Source organism: Ambystoma mexicanum, chromosome 10 (assembly GCF_040938575.1).
Source record: "Ambystoma mexicanum isolate Mex_15411 chromosome 10, UKY_AmexF1_1, whole genome shotgun sequence".
In the NCBI taxonomy this organism is placed as follows: domain Eukaryota; kingdom Metazoa; phylum Chordata; class Amphibia; order Caudata; family Ambystomatidae; genus Ambystoma; species Ambystoma mexicanum.
Window position 1 is genome coordinate 27,579,932 of NC_090932.1, and position 22,603 is coordinate 27,602,534.

The window sequence follows — 22,603 nt, forward strand, 5'->3', positions numbered from 1 at the left end:
CACAAAGAGTTGTGACGTCTTCCGAAAACACTTCGTGCGGTCCACGTAGAACTTCAGCGCTCTAGCCCCATCCAGAGAGTGCAAAGTCCTTTCAGTCGGCGACGAAGGCGACGGGAAGAAAACAGGCAACACCAAGGGTTCGTTGAGGTGGAAGTCCGACGGCACCTTGGGCATGAAGGAGGGGTGCGTCCTGAGCACTACCCTCGTGTCGTGAAAAGTCAAGTACGGGGCCTTGCAGGAAAGGGCCTGGATCTCTCCCACCCGTCGTGCGGAGATGATGGCCACAAGAAACGCTGTTTTCCACGACAATAACTTCAACGGAGCCAAGTGCAGAGGCTCGAACGGAGGTCCCCTAAGCTTGGTCAGCACCACGTTGAGCTCCCACGCCGGGGCCGGAGCCTTCACCGGCGGGAACGATCTGAACAGTCCCTTCATGAACTCTTTCACCAGACGATGAGACCACAAAGACGTCCGCCCCGTGGTTCTGGTGTATCCGCCCCGTGGTTCTGGTGTATCGGGAGATCGCAGCAAGATGAATCTTGATGGACGCGTGCGCCAGTCCAGCTTTGGCCAGCGTCAGTAGGTACGGCAGTACTTGGGGAGCCGTAATCCGTAGAGGGTTAATCTTCTGTGCGTGGCACCAGACGGAGAACCTCTTCCATTTGTGTCCGTAGCATTTAAGAGTTGAGGACGCCCTGGCCTTTGCAAGAACCTCTCTGCAGTCGGCCGGTATGTCGTATCCTCCAAACTCTAACGCTGCAGGAGCCAGGCCTGCAAGTTCAGCGACTTCGGGTCGTGATGGAGGATGGCGCCTCCTTCCCTGGAGAGAAGATCCGCGTCCACCGGCAGCTTGATTGACGGGGACGCTGACAAGTCCAGAAGGTCCGGGAACCATATCTGCCTCGGCCATGCAGGTGCGACGAGGATCATCCTGCACCGTGACCTCTTGAGCTGGTTGATGAGCCGGATCAGCAATGGCAATGGAGGGAACGCGTATAGAAACAGGCCCCCCCAGGGGAACGAGAAAGCATCGGCCATGCTCCTCGGCTGGGGAAACCTGCTGGCGAACCTCCGGCACTTGGAGTTCGTCGCCGTCGCGAACAGATCGATCTGGGGTGTGCCCCACCGTCGGAAGAGGCGGTCCACTAGATCCTGTCGTAGTTCCCACTCGTGGCACGAGCGCAGCACCCTGCTGAGTGAGTCGGCGATGGTGTTTTTTATCCCTGCCAGATGAAACGGCACCAGAAACATCCCTTGGGCGACGGCCCAAAGCCACAGATCCTGCGCCTCCCTGGACAGGGCTGGGGACCTGGTTCCGCCCTGTTTCCTGATGTAGAACATGGTGGTGGTGTTGTCGGTGAAGATCCTCACCACCTTGCCCTTGAGGGACGGAAGAAAGGACCTGAGGGCCCAAAACACTGCACGGAGCTCCAGGACGTTGATATGGAGGGACTTCTCCGTCGGGAGCCAAAGGCCTCTCGCGTGCAGATTTTTGGTGTGCGCTCCCCACCCTTCCAGGGAGGCATCCGTGGTCACTGTCTCCTGGTGGCCGGGGGTCTGGAAGTCCATGCCCGCCGTCAGAGGCGCGCGGGTGCCCCACCACCGGATTGCTCGTCGGAAACTCTCGTCGAGTGTGATCCTCTCCTCGAAGCTGCCCGTCGTCTGGATCCAGCGCGCGTCCAGGAACTCCTGCAACGGGCGCATCCGCAGCCTGCACAGGCGGATGAGGTAAATGCAAGAAGACATTCCGAGGAGGGACTTGATGGACCTCACTCTGGCCGCATCCGCAACCAGCATCCGCTGCACCTTGCCCAAGATGGCTCTCGTCCTTTCCTCCGACGGAGAGGCCAGAAGTGACACTGTGTCGAGCTTCGCTACCAGAAACAGTGCGTCTTGCGCGGGCACCAGGTGGGACTTGGCGTAGTTTATGGAGAATCCCAGGTCCGTGAGAAGTTGGACGGTCCTTGCCGTATGCTCCACGGCGAGCTCCTTTGTCTTCGCTCGGATGAGCCAGTCGTCCAGGTAGGGGTAGACGTGGATCCCCTCTCGGCGCAGCTGCGCCGCCACCGGTGCGAGGCACTTGGTGAACACCCTGGGTGCCGACCTCAGCCCGAAGGGAAGGGCTCTGAACCGATAGTGACGTCCTTGGACCACGAACCTGAGAAAATTTCGGTGTCCCTTTAGGATGGGAATATGGAAGTAGGCATCCTCCAAATCGAACGACGACAGGAAATCGCCCTCCTCCAGCTGACCCAGGACGTGTTGGAGGGTGACCATCCGGAACTTCTGTGCCTTGATGAATTTGTTCAGTCGTCGTAGGTCCAGGATGGGACGCCATCCTCCCGTCTTCTTCTTCACGAGCAAGTATCTTGAGTAAACTCCGGAGCCCCGAAGTCTCTTTGGGACGAGCTCGATGGCACCCTTCTTGAGCATCGCCTTTACCTCCAAGAGAAGTTGAGGGACGTGATGTTCTTTTCTGGCCACAGGGGGGACGCGTGGGAACCTCTTTAGAAACTCGAGCGCGTGACCCTGGCTTAGGGCGTCCAGCACCCAACGGTCGGTGGAGATGGACTCCCACACGCCGACGAAGCTCGCCAGCCGGCCTCCCACCGGGGTGCTTCCGTGGGTGCCCGACCCCACAGCCGGTTCAGTCCTGCTTCGACGAGGCTTTGCCGCCTTGTCCTCCTTGGCGTCGACGGCGTGGTCCGCCTGACTTGCCTCGTCCCCTGTAAGCTTCTTGCGACGACGAACGGGCCGCTTGACGGTAGGTGGAAAATCCGCCGCCGGAACCTTTGGAGGCACCCTGTTTGCCTCCGCCGCTCCGAAAGGGCGGCCGCCGTTGCTGGAGAACCCCAAGAGCCCGGGCCGTCTCCGTGTCTGCCTTGATGGCTTGAAGGGAATCGTCCACTGTTTTCCCAAACAGGTTGTTTCCGTCGAACGGCATGTCCAAGACTCTGGTCTGCACGTCCTGACGGAAGTCAGTAGCCTTGAGCCATCCACGCCGCCTAAGGCACACGCCGTTGCCCAACTGGCGAAATCCAGTGTCAGCGATGTCCGTCGCAATCGTAATGGCGTGGTCCGACGCCACCTCTCCTTCCTGCAAGATCTCTAGGGCTTCCGCCCTCTTGTCGTCCAGTAGGAAGTCCAGCAGGGGGGCCAGTTTGTAGCAGAACTCCCTGTCGTAGCGGGCTACGATAGCCAAGGCGTTGGCCACCTTAATCGTCGTCGCTGCAGGCGAGATGACTCTGCGTCCCATCGTATCTAATTTCTTTCCCTCGCCGTCCGGCGGGGAGGTCGACGTGGAGGCAGCGCCCCCCCCCCGCTTTCTTCCTGGCCGCCGCGGAGACGACCGAGTCCGGGGTCGGCTGTGCCCGAAGGCACAAGGGGGCCGCGTCCGGGACCCGGTACTTCTTCTCGTACCGATCCCTTCTAGCCGGCGTCGTGGATGGGTTCTTGAGGGGGGCGAGGCCCTCATCCCAAATATCGTCCAGTAGAGGTACAGAGAGGACTGTCTTCCTCTTGGCCTCGCGCCGTTGATAAAGGAAACCTTCCTTCTTCTCTTCCGGGCAGAGCTGGAAAAGCTCGGATGCCCTGGCGATCATGGAGTGAAACGATCCAATCTCGTCGGGCGGGGAGCCCGGGTGGGAGGTGACGACGGCAGATCCTCGTCGTAAACCTTGTCGTCCGTACCCGTCGCGGCCGTGTCAGTCCCCGTATCATCCCCACGAGTCGTGGACGGGGAGGAGGGCTGAACAGGGCGCGATGGCTGAAAAGGAGGTGGAGGATGAATCCTTCTCTTAGGGGGGGGCTCCCAAAAGGGCCTGGCTCCGGGTCCCCCGTCGGGAGCGGTTCCTCCGCTGGTGGTAACGGCAGTCTCGTCCTTATCTCCGAGCATAAGGACTGGATTGCCAACAAAATGGCCGCCGAGTTGTCTTGTGGCACTGGTTGAGGGGAGTCTGACGGGCGGTTAGGGGCCCCGTCGGCACCCTCGACGTTATCGTCGTCTCCTACGTCGGGATCCCTCCCGACGGGCTGGTCTTCTTCCACGCCAACGCCGTGGCTTAAGACTTCCTCAGAGGTTGAAGCCGAATCCACGACGACCTCCTGCCCCCCCTTTTTCTTCTCCGTCGGAGGTTTCACGGGGGTTCTGTCGATGGGCATAAAAGAGGACTCCCTCCGCGGTGGCAGGGAGACTCTGAGCCCCGAGGTCGCCACCACTGGTGTAGCCTCCACAGGCTGAGCCAGGGCCGCCGCGACTGTCTCGATAGAGGCCTTGGCCGGATGGATTAAGGCTTTCACCACCTTAGGTGCGCTCACCGCCTTCTCCTTGGGGGGAGGGTCACTGATTCGCTCCCCCTCCGATGGGGCCTTCGAGCTCGACCGGGGTCTCTCCAGGAGCTTCGCCGGGTGCTCGGCCTTCCTCTTATCCGAACCAGAGCGTTGGCTCGTGGTTGATGGTGCCGGGGAGGATGCGCCCTGCCTGGCGCCCGTAGAGCCCGACCGTTCGGCGCTCCCGGTGCCAGCGGACTCGCAGTGCTTGGCCTTGTGTTGGACCCCCGTCGCCGGGGCGTCCTCAAAGGTCTTAGAAGACCGCTCTGACTTCTTCTTCTCGCCTGACGGGCTCTTCCCTTCCAGCCAGTTGGCGAGACGTTGATGGCGGTCCTTCATGGTCCGCTCCGACATATTGCCACAAAACGCACAGTCCTTCTCCACGTGCGTCTTGTCCTCATGTAGGCAGTAAAGACAAAGGGAGTGTTCGTCCTCCTTAAAGACATTCTGAAGCTGGCATCCAGGGCAGACGCTGAACAGCTTTCCGGGCGTCGAGCTTCCCTTCTCCTGGGCCATGTCCGAGATGGGCCTGAGAAACTTCTGGAGTCCTCCAAAAGCGTGGCACGACGAAATCTTCACCCTTGAGGGGCGTAGACGAATCCGACACGGGTCCCCGTTGATCGGATGAAGAAACGTGGAGCTTGAGGCTCTTTTGACTGAAAAATAGAAGTTTTTTGAGAAAAAACGTGAAAGAAAATGGCACTAACGCTCGAGAGCAATAGCACGAGGATCCCAACACTTGAACGTGCGGTAAAAATCTGAAGATGGCTGCCAGAGGCGGGGCTTAGGTAGAGGGCAGTCATTGGCTGTGGTTAGTATGGCGCAGAGATCAGTGATTGGTTACTACTACGAAAGACAGATCAGAAACGAAACTGATACTGATTTTTTCTTTACCGAGGATTCCCAGCCTGACGACGGGGAATATTCATGAGCATGTGAATCCATGCCAGACCCCATGCTGGAGAATGTAGAGAACGCAGCACCAGTGAAATATAAAGGTAGGGGGAGCCAGTAGCTACCCGCGCAGCCATGTTCTGTAAGCGCTGAAGCAGCTGGATTAGGGCCTCAGGCTGGACCAGATATAATAAGTTGCAGTAATCAAGGCGATGCAGTAACAAGGCTGCAACTACTGGAGGGCGTAGGTGTAAAGGAATTAGCAGAAGCACCTTCTTAAGAATTTGGAGGTGAAAGTGGCCCACCTTGCAGATTGCAGCAACCTGTGCCTTCATAGAAAGTGAAGTGGAGACGGTTACACCCAAATTCTTAAGCTTGACCGGCAGGATTAGTGGGCGTGGGCCAAATGCAGGACACCCAGAGTGAAGGATCAGGAGGAGAACCCACCACCAACACCTCTGTCTTGTCTCCATTCAACCCCAGCCAATTGTTCATCCATGCCCCCACGGAAGTCAGGCACCGATGCAGGCACAACGACAACTCAGCCTGATCAAGAACTAATCAGATCAGGATCGGAGTGTCATCGGCATATGAATAGCACCTGATGCCAAAGGAACGGATGAGAGACACAAGAGGCCAAAAGAAGATATTGAAGAGAATGGGAGACAAGGCAGAGCCCTGCGGAACTCAGCAGCAGAGTGCAAAGATACCAGAGAGAAAAGGTGAAAGAGTTTGTGTTCTATCAGTCAGGAACGAGGTGAACCAGGTGAGCACCTGACCCGAGATACCGACTTGAGTCAGGCAGGCAAGCAGGCTGGGGTTGTCAACAGTGTCAAATGCCGCTGTCGGATCTAATAAAATCAGGGCACCAACCCCTCGTGCATCCACCAGCCTGACCATGTCGTCCTGAACAGAGATAAGGACACTCAGTACCCCGCCCAGGTCCAAAAGATGATTGGGCAGGGTCAAAGAGTTTCATAGATTGCATTAATGAAGAGAGCAGAGGAGAGACCAGTGACTCCAGTTTCATAAGAAATGCTAAGGGTGAAACCGGGCGACAATTTGAGGGCTGCAGTGGATCAAGCGTAGGCTTCTTAAGAAGGGGAATTGCAAAAGCAGCCTTCAGCACAGATGGAATACTGCAAGACTGGCAGGAAGCATTGTCTGCCGCCGAAATCTCACTTTACAGCTCACAACCAAGGGGATGACATCAGAGGGAGACCCAGACTTGATATGCTGAATAGCAGTGAGTACCTCAGACTCGGAAAAAAAAAGAGGAAAGGAGGACCAGCCGTCTGAAATTGCAGAGCTCAAAGGAGCTTGAGTTGCCATCACAGGGGCAGCTATAGCCATAGTCTGTGCAATATTGGCACGTATAGTATCAATTTTTGTCATAAAGAATTGTGACAATGAGTCCCAAAGATCTTGAGTAGGGCTGACAGACGGGGTTAATCTAGCTGTTGAAGAGAGAGATCTAACCACTGAGAAAAGAGCCTTGGGTTGACATAAAGATGACTCAATTTTCTGCGAATAGAAAGTCTTCTTCGCCACGACAATAGCTGCTGAATAAGCTGCGGCACATTTATAGTGAGATCTCTGACTCAGCAGTCTATCCACCTGTTACGTTCAGGCTGCCTCATAGTGAGACATAGTAACTTAAGAGCCTCTGAAAACCAGTGTTCTGAGGACAGCCTCTGTGGCTGAATAAGCCGTAAGGGGGCCATCATATCTGCTGCTTCAAGCAGTGATTTAATGAGTCCAGATAAAGGAGTGGCTGGAGCCTCATTACCTTTAGCTTTAACCAATGAGACACAATTTGATAGATCAACTGAGCGCCAACAGCGCTGCCATAGCTTCAAAAGGCACAGCCTTTTGCTCTGCTTGGCCCACCGTAACAGACAGGTCACCAAATAATGGTCTGACCAAAGAACAGGCTCCACTGGCAGAGTGGTGAGAAGGGTTTCATTTGCCAGAACCAGGTCTAAGGCGTTACCCAACTTGTGGGTTGGTCCAGAGACCAGTTGAGTGAGACTCAAAATCAGCCATGCTGTCGAAAAAGATGGGGAAATTGGGTGTGTAAATCAGCCACAGTATCCAATAAGTGCTCAAGGAACCCAGCATATGAACAAGCAGGACGGTAGATAATCAGGAAGTGGCTAATAAAAGAGGGAGAAAAGACAAAGCAGCAGGGCGTCCATTGCCAAAGTATGGATAAACTCCAGCCTAGGGACCCTTAGACTGGTTTTAAAAATCACAGCTACCCCGCCACCCAATTGGGAAGTGGGACGGTCCGCATGGATAGTTTCAAAACCTGCCAGTATGGCTTGAACCAAGGCAGGTGCCGAAGCCTCCTGTAACCATGTTTGTTAAAAATAGTAATCGGGTTGGCGAAAAGATAGCAGTTGATAAATATCAGCTGCATGAGCTGGCAATGAACGTGTATTAAGTAGCGGCAACGTTATATCAGATGTCTTCAGTGGTTGCACTAGTAGCGGCTGAGAATGAGTTAACAAGCAAAGTGGCAGAGAGCTATACCAGCCAGCAGGGAACTGTGCATCACTGGGAGCTAGAGCCAGCATATCACAGAGAAATGCATATAGGACGTCCCCCCCCCAGCACGAACTTAGCACGGGCACAGGTGGGCTTGCCTTAAGCACGCCTTTGGCATGCCCGCTGCGCCCGTCCCCTGAGCAGGCAAGTGGTCCGGCACATATGATGCCGAGCGGGATGAAAATGAGGCAAATCACCCCCATAGGAAACAGAAACAGGATTAGCCGACAAACGGCATCCTAAAGTGAAAGGAATTAGCAATTACGCTGGTCATAAGTTACACAATAATAAAAGCAATCGTGCCTAGTTTACAATTTCAACATTGCCCAGCGTATTGCTGGAGTAACTAGCTGCAGAAAGGTTTTACAATGATTATCCAACCTAGGGACCACCTCAACTCTTTCTGTAATGGTTCAGGTATCACCAAATGCTGCAGAACAAGCATACCTATTGATGTAATTCTTATTCAAATGTGATTTTGGGAAATTAATGTTTTTCTAGCTCCCCAGAAAATGTCATGAAGGGGCTGGTGGCTTATCAAATTAGATCTAAGCATCAAACATTTTGAGTTGGTAACAATTAAAATTGTTGTGTAAAATGGGAAAAATTGGCACTTGAACCTGCAATATCCTGCTGAGACGGAGTCATCTTAATAAGTCTGGCATGAGTAAAGGAACCCAAATATATATATATATTACATGGCCTGAGGTAGCGGCCATGTAGTTATGGTTAAGTTGCTAAACCCATAGGAGTGGCACTTTTTGGGCACTCTTATAACTTCCTCTCCCTGGACGAATCCTCACCAAAATTTGCAAAAGAATTCTGAGTGGGCCATATACTTTTTTTTTGCAAAGTTTGGTGAAGTTTCATCCGGGGGTGGGGGGATTAAAGTTATAGGAGGGGTCCCAAAATGTTTTCGCATAGACTGAATGGAGAAAACATTTCCATCACACCTACAGCCCAAACTGGATGGATTTTCACCAACTTTTCGGCAGGAGTGGCGGCTTGGTCCCAAAAGCGCGCTTTTGTTAATTTGGTGTAAATCCATCCAGTAATTTTCTGTTTAAACGACCAAAACATAAGGCAAAACAATTAGTGATACCTATGTCTGCTACACAGACTCACTTCCCTGTTCAGTCCGCAGACTGGCCTCTGATTGGCCAGAAAAATTCACAGACTTTTGCGTGGTCTGCAGACATCGGGATGCGGCCGCTGAGAAAATGTGAAATGCGTTGGTTTTCCTGAAATGCCCGCCATCTTGGATTCACTGACTTTTTGGGGTCTGCGGACAGCGCAGTGAAGAAAAAGAAAAAAAAAAAGCAGCATTGCATTTGTCAAACTCAACAAACAATCTCTAGGGGTGTGGAGGGAATCACCCCCCGAAAGTCTGCTAATACTCCAGATGTCTACCTATTTCTGCATTTCAGGGTTGGGGAAAAGCAGTTTTTGGATGGCTTATAACTTTTGCACCACTGAATGAAACTGCATGTCATTGTGCACTTTTATTCCGGAACTAATCCTGAATGGTTTTGCAAGGTATTGTGGGATTCTGTCAAGAGGGGGCAGAATTGAGGGAGGGGGTCCCAAAATATTGTAACGGCATATAAATGATGTGGTGTCATTTGACGAATCGGCACAACATTTGGCAAAACGATTTTGAATCTAGATATAAATGGTTTTCTAAAGTTTGGTGGGATCTCAACATTTTTAGATGGCTTATAACTTTGTTGCTTTTTGACGAATTTGGACAAACGTTTTGAGGAAGATTATAGACCCAACCTTCAATGTTTGTGTAAAGACTGAATGGATTTTGTCAAATGGGGGCTAAGTTATATGACTATTGTATGTACATACATTTTGACACTTTAAAAAAAATAAAACATGGGCGGATTTCAAGCAAACTTGTGAGGAGCATTGGCAAGGAGATTAAAGCATGGTTTTGCAAATGTGCTTGCGTTTTATTTTTTAACAAATGTCATAATGTAGGTACAAAAAAATAGTCATATACCTTTGGTGACTGAGGTATAGCCTGTGGCCGTGGGCAGTAGCCAGATTGACGGGGTCATGGCATAAAGTCATGACGCAGACAATCTGGCTACTGGCCATGACCACTAGGGACGAAAAATGGTGTTAAAGTGGCTATGTCTACCTGGGACCGGCTATGTGGTAAAGTTATTCGAAGGTAGGATATGTTTGAAAGGGAAAAAAGTGCTTGTGGTAATATATTTATAGGGTTTTGCAGGCTGCCATGGCAAGGGAAGAGGGGCTGTGTACGGAGCCCCGCCTTCTCTTTCCATGTTGGCTGTCTTGGAAAAGGATTTTCCTTCCCTCTTACAGGCGTCCCGCTATAGGCAGAAAAATCTATGTTTTAGCACCCTGGGTTCCCGCTTTGGGAACCAGGGGTGCTAATGGCCTATATCCCCCATTTCAGGGGCTGCAATGGAGGATAATGTCCATAGCCCTCCTTATTTATTTATAATGCGCCAAAGCCCACAGACATCAGGCTGTGTGGTTACAGTATTTGTTGAGGCAGATGAGGTGGAGGAAGACAGCTTACTACTTGCTAACAAAGGGACAGCCTTTCTGAGAGCATTGCAGTGGTTGGATTTGGTGTGGGGGCGCATGGAGGTGGTCCTGTAGGAGTACTGTCCAGGTAGTCTGCGACTGAGTACTCAGTGAATTTCACTTTGGTAGCTTTAGCCTTTGGTACACTCCCAACAGTAGCAAAGAACTGGCACACCCATGATTCGATCTTGGTGCTAGAAGTAGGCACTTCCTCTACCTCATCTTCTTGGTCCTCTTCATTGTCTTTTAAAATACTACCCCTTTTTATTGTTGTGAAGGGGGATGGCAATAACTGATGCCATTTTTAAGATAAATAGCAGTTTTGATAAAAGTTCTTCCAAGTATGTACTGTGTACTAGATTGATAATGGATAAGGAGTGCGAAAAGGTGTAGGAGGTGTGCAAGGGAAATTCTGAAGTCGAAAGTTCCTAGATCAGTAGAAAATGCAGTTCCGAACTGTCTTCGAAGCACGGATCCATCACGAAGTGCAGACGCCTTTGCGAACAAATCACCATGCAACGCGCAAGCGTATGGTCAGGTGGCACTGCCCAGAAGGTCTGCGATTAAGTCAGACGTTCCTGGACATCTACGAATGTAACATTTTTTCAAAAAGTTGCAAAAAGTGCATAGACGTGTTAAAAATGATGCTACAAGATGGGAAATGGTTTTAATAGTTTTAAGGTGAAACTTTGTAAATTGGACAAAAATATTGCTTATTGGCCAAGTATGATATTAGTAAGTTGTAGGAAAATAGCATGCACTGGTAAAAACCCATGAAATTCCCTGAAAAAACATTGTTAAGGGACGTTATGGTTATAGGTAAAACCAAACAACCTCAGAAATTCACCAGTTATGGTAAGCTAAGCAATCATAACTCGCGCCACCACCGTGCACTGCTAAGACTAACACCCAGGACATCAAAGATGACATCACAAACATACAAAGCGCTGCATGTGTGAGATTGCTTTTGAACACAGACAAATGTTGCAGTTGCTTTCAATCTAAGCCTTATCAAGGAATGCCAATTCTCATGGTCTGGGAATGTACCAAGGTACTGGTTAATTTGACATAAAGGGGGTTCATGGGACAAAAGACTTGAACTGTTTATTTGGTCTGTGTTACAGGTACATGAGACAAAAGTAAAATCAGAAAAAAATGAGATTCTGTATCAAAGCTTCATTTTGTGCCCCAGAGAAGGTGGCATGTGTAATCATTGAGTGCAAATATTCAAGGAACCTCTTATTTAATAAGTATGTATTCTTTCTGAACCCCGCCTGATTCTTGGCTCATTTGAGGCACAGAGGGAAGGATCTAAGTGGCTCTATAGGAGCCAGACAGGGCTAGCTTGAACAAAATCAAATTTAACTGATGTTTTGTGTGCCACCTTAATTGGGGGTGTGGGGGACTCTCCATGTTAGGGGTGGTCTCCCAATATATCGTTACAGACGAGTGGTACCATGGCCTACATTTTGCTCCCATTAAGGTTGAGTCAGTTGAAACGCATCCAATCGTCACCACCTGCAGGGAGGACCAGACTCTCCACCCCCCCTCCCACAATTCCTCCTGCCACCAGAGGAGTAAGTCTCCCTGGCTTTCTGGAACATAGGGGCAGGTATTTACCCCCAAACCGACGCACATCAGAATAGCGGCTCAGGAAACCTCCCAAACTCTCTCCCAGAAGGCCTTTACATTTAAAATAAGAAAGGAACACAACTGGAATTAAAACGATTTATTGAAGACTGAGCGATATGGCCTGTTGGACTGGCGGGGCCTCAGCAAACCAGAGGCTGAGCATGAAACCACCTATCCAGGATGCCAGGCACCCAAACATGATACTTTGGTTCAAAATTATCCAGACAGTCGAAGGAATAGCATGAACAGTCAAAAGAAAAGAGGCTTGCATAGATGGACTATTGGAATTGTGCAATTTACATCAAATGGAGGGGCCCAAAAACACTGGTGTTCTATGCAAAATACTGAATAAGTACTCATCAGATCGCAAAATGGAAGCTGAATGCATGATAAGCAGTTGATGGACACATGATTTTTGCATCTTAATACAGACAGCACTCAGGAGCATATCCACCTAAATCCCACGCTCCACCATAGTATTGCGGTTCTCAGCCGGAGGTGGCTGTTTTCCTAACGCAACCTAGAGGAACTTCCAGGGGGAAACTCCACAGAGGCACTGGGTCTGTGATTTTTCATCAGACATTCCAAGATTCAAATCTTAAACATGAAGCCTCTTAGAACAGAGGGGTGACTTCGCTCAAATCCAGTACCCGTGGGTAGAGTGACAACACTACCAATGCAGCAGTTGCTCATAGTTTACCGTCAATCTCTCCTGAACCGGTCCCTTTCATCAAGGGTTTCAGAGTGTGAGGTGCTAGACCGTGAGTCAAATGATGTCCATTAACATTTCCAGCAATACACAAGGCAGCCAAGGTCTGCCAACACAACGCAAACCTGAAATAATCTTTCTTTTGAGTCTGTGTTTTGGCACAACTCAAGTACTCCACTACGCCCATCATCCATCATGACCCACTCACTGGTTAAGGCATGTTGCTTCAAGTCAAGTGTGAGGATTCCAACAGACCATCTTTGTGCCACAGTTCATCACTAGTAAATGGTACACTGGGTGGGGCGGACGCCCCATTTAGCACACAATAAAGAACACTCCCTTTACAGCTGCACTTCACAAAGGTATTACTTATAATTAGGGAAACTACGTGAAGCCAGCATAATACAGAAAACACTTGAAGCAACCTGAATACTGGCAATCACAGGGTTCATGCAACACCTGTGAATCGGAACATTTGTCAGCTCCCCTCACGAGAACACACCATGAAGCAAACGTGCCCCTGAGCAATTGCTTTTTCAAGCACTACCACATTCTAGGCACTATGCGGTCCTTTGAAAGTAGTGCAGGTGTTTTTCGCATTGAGGCACAAATAAGCTTTAAGTATGAGCCTTCACAAGTAAGATCTTCTCATTGCAATCCATTTCTCGCTTGAAATAGAGTATGGCTTCAGTCAGATCTAGAATGTCAAATCAAAGGTGTGTCCTAGTAGCTAGACCCGTCACCGCACATTCGATTAGAAGTAGGTAGATCAGCCAGTTTGAGACTCTCTTGCTTTGCAAACATGCAGGCACATCCAGGCAGTAACCTCAAAAGAGATACAGCAAAACCAGGAAGAAAACTAAACACAAAAATCACACATCTTCCAGTCCGAAGTAAGTGTACTGAGAAGTCTTCATATCTGCCTCACTAACCGAATGTCTCAAAAAAGGACAATACTCGACAATGTGGAAATAAACCAAACATGAATTCCACAACTGACTGCATACAGCAATGCTCAGAAGATAACTGTTCAGCATAAACTTCAGTCCCCGCCCCTTTCGAATTTCAGGAACCAACCCCATGCCTGAAAACCTACAGTAGCTTTAGTTTCAAAACACACCAAAACCACACAGGATAAACTTATAAAACCAAGAGTCCCTCACATGACCATGGCTTCTGGAGGACAGCCTTCATCTTTACATAGTGCAACATTGAGGAGCCACTGGTTTATAGAAAGGAATCTGAGGTGCAGGCATGGGAACGGCTTTGGCCAGCTTCATATCTACACAAGACCTCTGGGATTCAGTTTCATCCACCGAGAATTTAACCAGTAAAACAAGGAAGGAGACCAGCATGGATGGTGCCTTTTACCCACAACACGAGACACTTGAATCATTTAACCTTTTGCAAATTTGCATCCCTTGGAATACTTAGTCACTATTACCCCAGAGGGGTCTTTAACACGTAGCTCTGCTTGCAAACTAAGGCCGTAACTCAGAGGATTCAAGGCTTTAAACCCAGCCCTTCACTTTGCCGTCATTCACTACATAGTCGCTGAGACTCCATTTGATGTAAATGATCACTCTCTGGATCAGGGTCTAGTTACTAGCCATGCCGTATGTCAGACAGAGAACACTACACATACTTTCAACAATCGCTTGGCACATACAGATAAAACGTCAAGAACCCGCTCCAGGTGGTACAAAATAACTGGTAGTCCAGGTAGATCCCAATTTGGGAAAATTTAAGTGCAGACATTTCCTTCAAGCCTTGACAGGTGCACACAAACACAATAAAATCACTCGCTGAACCCATGACCAAGGATTCAGAGCATTGAAATTAATGTGAGACATAATAAAATAAACATTTAAGCATTTAAAAGTTTAACATACTGGTGTGCATCAATGTGGGACAGCGCACACAGACACAGAGCCAAAGACAGAGGGTGAGCATTAGACATGTGGCGGAACAAAGCGCTTTCAACATTCGTCAGTTCATTAAAGAAAGCAAGGGCTTGGAGATCCGTTTTCCAAAGTAGCCGTGTTATAAAATCAGTGGAAGAGCACACATGTAGATGAGGAAGGACAAGCAAATCTTATTTTTAGACAAATCAAGTTGCATGGTATTTCTTTGGTGAGAGATGAAGTATAGTAGAAATCTCTTCACACTGTCAACCCAAAACCAACATAATCCACTTTATCAGCATCTTTGGGTGACTTAGATCTGTACTAAACTATTGGCCACCTGCGGTGAAATAAGATAGCCAAGGACAGTGGCAACTTAGTGCCTGCACATTTCTCCAGTTGCAGCGGATATGAAGCAGGGAGGTGTGTGGTTGCACCGTACGACCATTCAGGCATACCCCAAGTGACCAATCAGAGAATGGTTATGCTGAAAGACTCTGGATTGGGAAATCAGCAAGCACTTGGACTAGCAAAACACACTGGTCTAAGTTATGCCAGGTTGGTGAGAAGGCACCGCAAGGCAGCATAAGGCTAACTAAATAGGGAGCAATCAAACTGCATACATCTGATACATCACAAAAACGACATGTTACTGGCCTGAATTTGGAGCTTAAAGCAAATAGCCTAGAACTAGTTTAAGTGGAATATTGTGGGTCATTCCATGCAACTGTCTTCAGTCCACTAAGAGTGCTGCCCCTGTTATACCGCAGCCGAGAAAGAAACCACTAGCCCAGCATACACGTCCTCCTTAGAGGGTGGCATGCACCAAGTGGCAGCTTGGAGAAAATGTCTTAACTTAAAGAAGCACGAAGGTCAGGCATCTTGTACTTTTAACATGTCAGAATATTTTCCAGCATAAACATAGAAAGATTACAATAACTCCATTCAAAGGTCAGCGCTTCGATCGATGAAACAAGTCACACATATACAAAAGTCCCTTCCCATGACATTGGGCAATAATAAATATGGCGATATATGCAAAAAGAAACAAAAAACCAACAACTGGCATATCAGAAGTAAAAAACGACTGTTGGTTGAATTATAAAAATAAGAATCTACAAAATAAACCATGTAAATGGCACTTAATTTGGCAAAACCTATGAAGAATCCTTTGTGCATATTTTCCTCCCACATGCTAGTAATATGCAATGGCACATTTAAAAGGCAGTCTTGCCCAGACAAGTACAGTCCAGCACAGTCCAGCAGAATCTTGCAAGGGACCGGCACGTTCCTGAGTAGAGGCGGTAATTGGAAAGGGCCCAAGTGCCGGCAGGGGATTTAGGGCAGATGGGCAGAGAGTAGATTGGGAGGGAAGTAGCTCCACATTCAAGAGACGAGTAGGCACAATCAAGTGTACTACCTCGGAAGGTGTATTGCACCATGACCGCACAATGGCTCATGCCATTTAGAAATGTACTACCGGTGAAGATTGGTAATCCAAATAGAACCCACTGGGCTAGAAACTACAGCTGCGCCCATAATTCACACCGTACCTTTTTAGATATGGTGTTAATATGTTGTGGCGGTCCATCGATCATGAACATTTATTCCCTGAAAGAGTTACTTTTACTTCAAAGACATGATTTTGCCACTGGCATGGATATTGTGCAGACCAGGTCTGCAGCGGATAGCACAGACCCTCGTTCTCTCACGAGAACCCTCACCTGTTTAGCCCACCCCAATCACATGTGTACTAGACCCAGACTGAAGGCCTCAGGAAACACTGCACCTTCAAATTCAATCTAGAAAAGTATTTCAATAAATAAAACTTGACCTCACAAAGTAGGAATTGTGTCCTGCTCTCCACAAACCCAGTCAGATCGCCAAGCAACACTGATATGCCCTTCACATGTGGTGAGCCCTAGCCAGAGAGCACCAACCCCGATGATGACTGGGTGAAGACGAAAAGCAAGCGGGGGAGTAAGGACGGATGACTAGTGAATCAAATAAACAAAGGTAATCTAATCCACATTGTCATGTTACATATTAATAAAAGCAAAGATGTACTTTGCATACATGAAGAGCCTTACATCCGCTGTAACCAAATTCCAACTTTCCCAGTAATGTTCTTATGAACCCTCAGTGCCTTCTAAATTTTATATCCCAGGTTTTAACTTTCCCACCCAGGATCCAAGGCCCTTGAATGCTCTTGGTAGCACCGCTAACTTCCCTCCAGATGGCGGCAAAATGAACAGCATTTCAAGAGAAGGGCATATACAAGTTGGGGAAAATATTGCCGGAGAAGGAATAGTAAAACTAATTAAAAATACACTTGTGTGACAATCATCTAATGGAATAACTATCCAGTCAAGGCTGGATAGCACCCACGAGGCAAACTCCTCCGAGCCACTGGTCAGTCATCTAGAACTTGCTAAACCCACACTCGTGCCCATGAAAACCCACCCTTATTTAAGAAACCTAACAATTTAGGTCATTACCGAATGAATAGCAGATGATCACGAGTCCTTCAAAATGCACCTCAATGGTATCAACTCCCAAAACTGCAACAACATCCTAACATGAGACTAATGCTCTCTGCCAAACGGAAGGCGGCATAGGGGGACAATTAAAGGGAGCTGTGATGGACCAGTGAAATGTATTGCTTTATAACTGAGAGGACTGATCTATAGACACGTAATAGACACATGGGTTTGTAGAAAATGGCAGGACATTCCTCTAAAAGGCCTTCTGTGCTTATTGCCTATAAACTCAGGATAAAAGGCCCAAAACTGAACTCCAAAAAGTTTAAAGAGTGTGCCAAGGGTAGGCCCCTCAGGGTTTACATCCTACAGGATTCCTGCATTTGGCCTACACAAAAGAGACTTGGACAACTCAGGGAAAGCTAGATCCTAAAGGGACAAACACACTGCGCAGACAAGGTATGAACGTTTTCAGAGGATTCTAAAGTATTGCTCATGAATGTCCTGTGCTTCTCAAGTACAGAAGCTTGGGGAGCCTTTCGGTTGAGTTCAGCAAATGCAACATTCACTTGGACAGCGGCAATGTAGTGGATTGTATAGAAAGTGATCAGATTGGTGAAAAAGCTATAAAAGTCATTTGTATGCTTGCTTCAAAAGTCGGATTCTAATTTTCCACTTCACAGGTGGAAGGGAATGAGGGGCTGAAGGTACTGCACGGTTCTAAGGATGCCAGACTGTACTGCAGGGAACATAACGCAACACAGACAGCGATAAACTACAAATCAATCACACAGAAAATGCATCTTCGGAATTCCTGATAATGTCTGCTACAGTTTCTCAGCATCAGTAGAAACACATTTAACTTCACTGCCGGTGATAGGATCCTGCAAAACAAAGAAAGGGGGTTTGTTTCATTTTTTAGAAATCACCAGCACATTATCCTGCAATTGCTTAATTATTGTGTAGTTCTGCGAGATACTTTTCAGTAAAAGCAATTATACACTTAATAAAAAGGAAACCTACACTTAAAAGTTCAGATTGAAAAATGAAGGGTTCACAGAAGCAACTTTACAAGCTAATGTTTATGTGGCTTTCATGCCCTGCCAGTTGGGCAGACATGGCCTTTAACAGCCCGACAGGCTGAGCTAAGGCAGACACGAGCGAAGGGAGGGCCTCAGCTCGGTCTGTGGGCCCTTAAAGGCCATGTCCCCCGATTTGCAGGGCATGAAAGCCATTTGCACCCCAGGATTCATGTGTGGTGCAAATGGCTTTCACAATCGGGATATCCGCGCTGCTAGCACAGGAGATCGCCTGATGTAAAATGAGGACATAATAAAATATGGCCGCCTCCACATGGCTCGTATTTGAGTATGATTTAATATACATTTGGTCAATACTGTTGCACTATTTATTGTTACCTTATTAGGTGCTTATTCAGTAAATACATTCCGTTTCAAAGAGCCCACAGGGCAACATGGAGGGGACAAGGGGATGAACACAAAAATATTACATTAAAATAGATAAAAAATATTAAATACAGTGGGGGTTAGGTGGGGATGAACCCACTATGACTTGAGTGTTCAGAACGTGCAAGTGCAGATGGGAGGGGGAATGGGTAAGGTGTTTATGAGTGAGCAAAAAGGTTAAGTGCAAACCTCCAGGGTGGAGGGAGTGTCATGGGAAGTGCTGCGGATAGACAGAAGCTGGGGGTATTCGGTGTGGGAGGTCAGGGCCACAAGGATGCATACAGGCCCTGGACACCAAAAAAGCAACTGCAAGATTAGCAGAGGCGAGCAGGAGGGAAGGAGGAGGTAAAGTTCTTGAGGAGCTTCCGGAATTTAAGAAAGGCCTGCTCAAGGCGCAGAGGGAGGGGGAGGCTGTTCCAAAGAAGGGAGCCAGCGGAGCAAAGTGATCATCCTCCTGCCGTCTCTTTAGCAAAACTCTTTAAACAAATTGGGGCCAGAGTAGCGCACGGGTCTAGAGAGTTGCAGATAGTGTGGCTCTCGGCCCCGGACAGCTTTGTGGATGAAACATAGTGATTTTAATTTAATCTGTGAAGCAACCGGGAGCCAGTGAAGACTTGAGGACAGGAGAGATGCGGTCCCTGGGCTTGAGACAAGGTTAAGTCTTGCTGCTCTATTCTGGATTAGCTGGAGAGGTCGCAGAGTGGACGAAGGTCGATTAAGTAGGAGGCTGTTGCAATAGTCTAGCCCGCACAGAACTAGAGCCCGGGTAACATTGAGTCTCTGAGGGAAGGTGAGGAAAGGTAGAATTCCTTTCAGACGGAAGAGCTGAAAGTGGGACTTCTTGACAATGTCGAGTATGAGGGAGGCAGTGGGGAGAGAGGAGTCGAAGATGATTCCTAGCTTCTGAGGAGGGAGAAGGGGGAAGGACCCATGCAGGAAGGCCAGAGAGAAGTGGAGAAGTAGGGTGCAGGGGTCCAATAGGGAGGATCTCAGTTTTACTGGCATTGAGGCAGAGATCATTAGAAGTGCACGGCAGCAGAGATGAAGGAAGGTGCAAGGGCATCAGCAGGAAGTAGGAAGTGTGAAGAAGAGTTGTGTGTCATCCGCATAGCACCGGAAGTTGGGGGGAGAAGGATGAAATGAGGCATGCAAGCAGAGTAAGGTACATGGTAAAGAGCCAAGGTGAAAGAATGGAGCCCAAGGGGATGCCACAGGAAGAGTAGGAAGTAGGGGAGGAGAAGGAACCCAGTATGACTTTGAAGGAGCGATCGGTCAGGAAGGAGGTAAGCCAGTCCAGTGCCCACTCCGAGATCCCAATGGTCTCATAGAGCCTTTTTATGAGGATGGAGTGGTTTACTGTGTCAAATGCAGACGAGAGATCAAGGAGGATGAGGACAGCAGGGGAGTTGGAGTCAAGGGATGTAAGCAGTTCTTCACGGGTGTTCAGGAGAGCAGTTTCCAGGCATCTGGATGCTCCAAATCCAGACTGATGGTCATGAAGAGCATCAACAAGTTCAGTATGGGAGTTAAGTTGGCATCAACAAGTTCAGTATCGGAGTTAAGTTGGTGGAGAGCCAACTTCTCAAGCAGTTTCCTCAGGAAGGGGATGATAGAGATGGGACGATAGTTGGCCGAGCAAGAAGGTTCTGCTAATTGATTTTTTAAGGAGGGGGCGCACAAGGGAGTGCTTGAGAGAGGTTGGAAAAGAACCAGTGGCAAAAGAGTGATTACAAAGATCGGCGAAAGCAGGGGCGAGAGAGGAAATGTTATCCTCGATGGTTCTGGATGAGCAAGGGGAAACCTGTTTGGAAGAGACCTTCATGGAGTGGACTACTCTGGTGACTTCTTCTGGAGAGACAGAGGCAAAGGAGGAGGAGGAGGAGAAAGGAAGAGGGCGAATGGTCACGGAGGGAGGGATGAGTCGGGAGAGTGCGTGGCAAGGGTGATCAGTGTGTCCTGGGTTTTGGAAGTGAAGTGATTGGCAAGTGCATTTCAAAGGGCCTGGGATGGAGTCGGGGCAGAGGATAGTGCTGACGGATTGGCAAGTTCTCTGCAGATTTTGAAGAGTTCAGCCGTGTTGTTGGAAGGGTCAGATATTTGTGCCTGAATGAGGGCGCTTTTTCTTTTTGCCTAGATAGAAAGTCTGTAGAGTCTGGAGCAGGCGGCAGGCCAGTTTGGCAGAGGGTGAACCTGAAGTTCGCCACTTCCGTTCAGCATCCCTGCACTTACGTTTTTTGATCTGCAAGTTCGGATTCGTACCAGGTGTTACGCTTGGAGGCAGGTTTCAGGCGGATCCTCGTGACTGGAGCAAGAATGTCAAGGGTGTTGGTAATGGACAGATAGAGGTTGCTGAAGGCAGAATCATTGGCAGTGTTGGGTGGGCAAGGGGGAATGAAGGTGGAAGTGAAGGCAGCAGGCGAGACTCGTTTCATCAGACAGTTCGTGAACGAGGTTGACAGAGCTTTATGAGTTGTCGTCACAGGGTCATAGGGATCCAGGTGGGAGGTGAGGAGAGAGTGGTCAGACCAGGAGAGAGGGGTGACCAGGGCAGTAGAGAGTGAGGTTGGAGTGGATGATGGTGTGTCCAGCAGAATGGGTTGGGCCAGAGGGAAGAATGGAGAGGGATAGGGAGGAGAAAAGGCCAGTGAAGAGGGTGGTTGCTGTGCATGGGGAGTCTAAGTGGATGTTGAAGTCACCTAGTAGTAGCAGGTTGGAGGTGATATAGAGTAGGGAGGAACAGAAGTCTGCCCACTCACAGAGGAACAGAGAAGAAATGCCTGGATGTCGGTAGATGGTAGCAATGGTCAACGTGGAGGAAGGAGAGATGACTAATTTACATACTAGGCCCTCAAATGACGAATAGGGCCGAGTGGGTAGGATGGAAGATGGAAACCACTCCTTGAAGATTAAGGTAACCCCGCCGCCAGCAAGGTGGGGTCGAGGCTTTGAGGTGATCTTAAAGTCGTCGGGTAAGGTAAAGGAGGTAACTGAGCTGGCATTGAAACAAGTTTCAGTGAGTGCAAGTATGACCAGGTCACGGTCTTCAAGGAGAAGGCAGATGTCAGCAGAGTGTTTGATAGCTGAAGGTGAGTTAAGGGTCGCCAGGTGGAGACGATTGCTTCCTTCGAAGGTTTTTTGAGGCAGAGTTGAATGTCAGGGCGTTTGGCTTCAGTGAGAAGTGGTGGGGGGGACGGGAGTGAAAGAGGGAGAGGCAGGGAAAGGAAGTTGATGAGAGATGCCAGGATCCGGTCAAGGAGAAGGAGGTTAGCTTGAGGGCCTTGAACCAAGACCCTGCCCGTGAGGTAGACATTAATGCAGCAGAGAGCCGAGAAGAAGCCTGTAAGGAGGACTTCCCACAGTGAGCCGCCATTAATGGATGTGGAAGAATAAGGGGGGGAGGGTGGCAGTAAGGTGAGAGGTCCATAGGTCAGGAGATGGGTGTCTGCAATTGGGAGGCCAGGGTTTGCAGCAATGATGTCTTTTTATGCTTTATCCATCCAAATGTTGAGAGGGAGGATAGATGATGGTGTAGCAGCTGAAGCAGTTTGGGGAGATGGAGAGTGCCATCTCGGAGCGAGAGGAGGAAATGAGAGGCAGAGAGAAAAGAGAGGGGGGGATGTGTGTGCTGCAACACACAGTTCTGAACCTGATACACAGTTGGCCAAGTGGGTGTTAAGAGTGCAAAACAAAACAGTGCAGGATGAAGGCACAACTGTATTAGATTTTTACACCAACAGTCGCATACAATGCAGGATGACACAGGTATTGCAGCACAGCTGGAGCTCTCTGGATCCTATGAAGCAGACGTACTGAAAGTCGGCAAGGTTTTTGATGCTTTTAAAGCATGGATGGTAGAGAACTGTCTTGCTCTTAACGATAAGAAAACGGAGATCTTGATTCTTGGCAGCGCTACGAAGTTGAAAAAAACGTGATACTCAGTATGAGGCCTTCGTAATATGGGGCACTAAAATACAGGTCTCCAAACAAGTGAAAACCCTAGGAGTCATCTTTGATCGCAACCTAAATTTTACCAAACACGTGTCGTACTTGAGCTCCTGCTGCGCTTATATGACA

At 48.9% G+C, this 22,603-nt stretch overlaps 1 protein-coding gene and 1 long non-coding RNA gene across 3 annotated transcripts in view; one reads left to right on the forward strand and one right to left on the reverse strand.

Moving 5' to 3' along the window:
• The window catches only part of LOC138491116 (uncharacterized), a 250,141-nt gene that overhangs the window by 129,749 nt on the left and 97,789 nt on the right, over positions 1–22,603 (forward strand). The gene's annotated exons all lie outside the window — the stretch shown is intronic.
• CCDC50 (coiled-coil domain containing 50) overlaps positions 12,053–22,603 on the reverse strand; it is a 411,626-nt gene continuing 401,075 nt past the window's right edge. For both annotated transcript variants that reach the window (XM_069617441.1, XM_069617440.1), the window contains one exon: positions 12,053–17,947. In XM_069617441.1, coding sequence (XP_069473542.1) covers positions 17,928–17,947 — 20 coding nt within the window. In that variant the 3' untranslated portion in view covers positions 12,053–17,927. The remainder of the gene's footprint in view (positions 17,948–22,603) is intronic.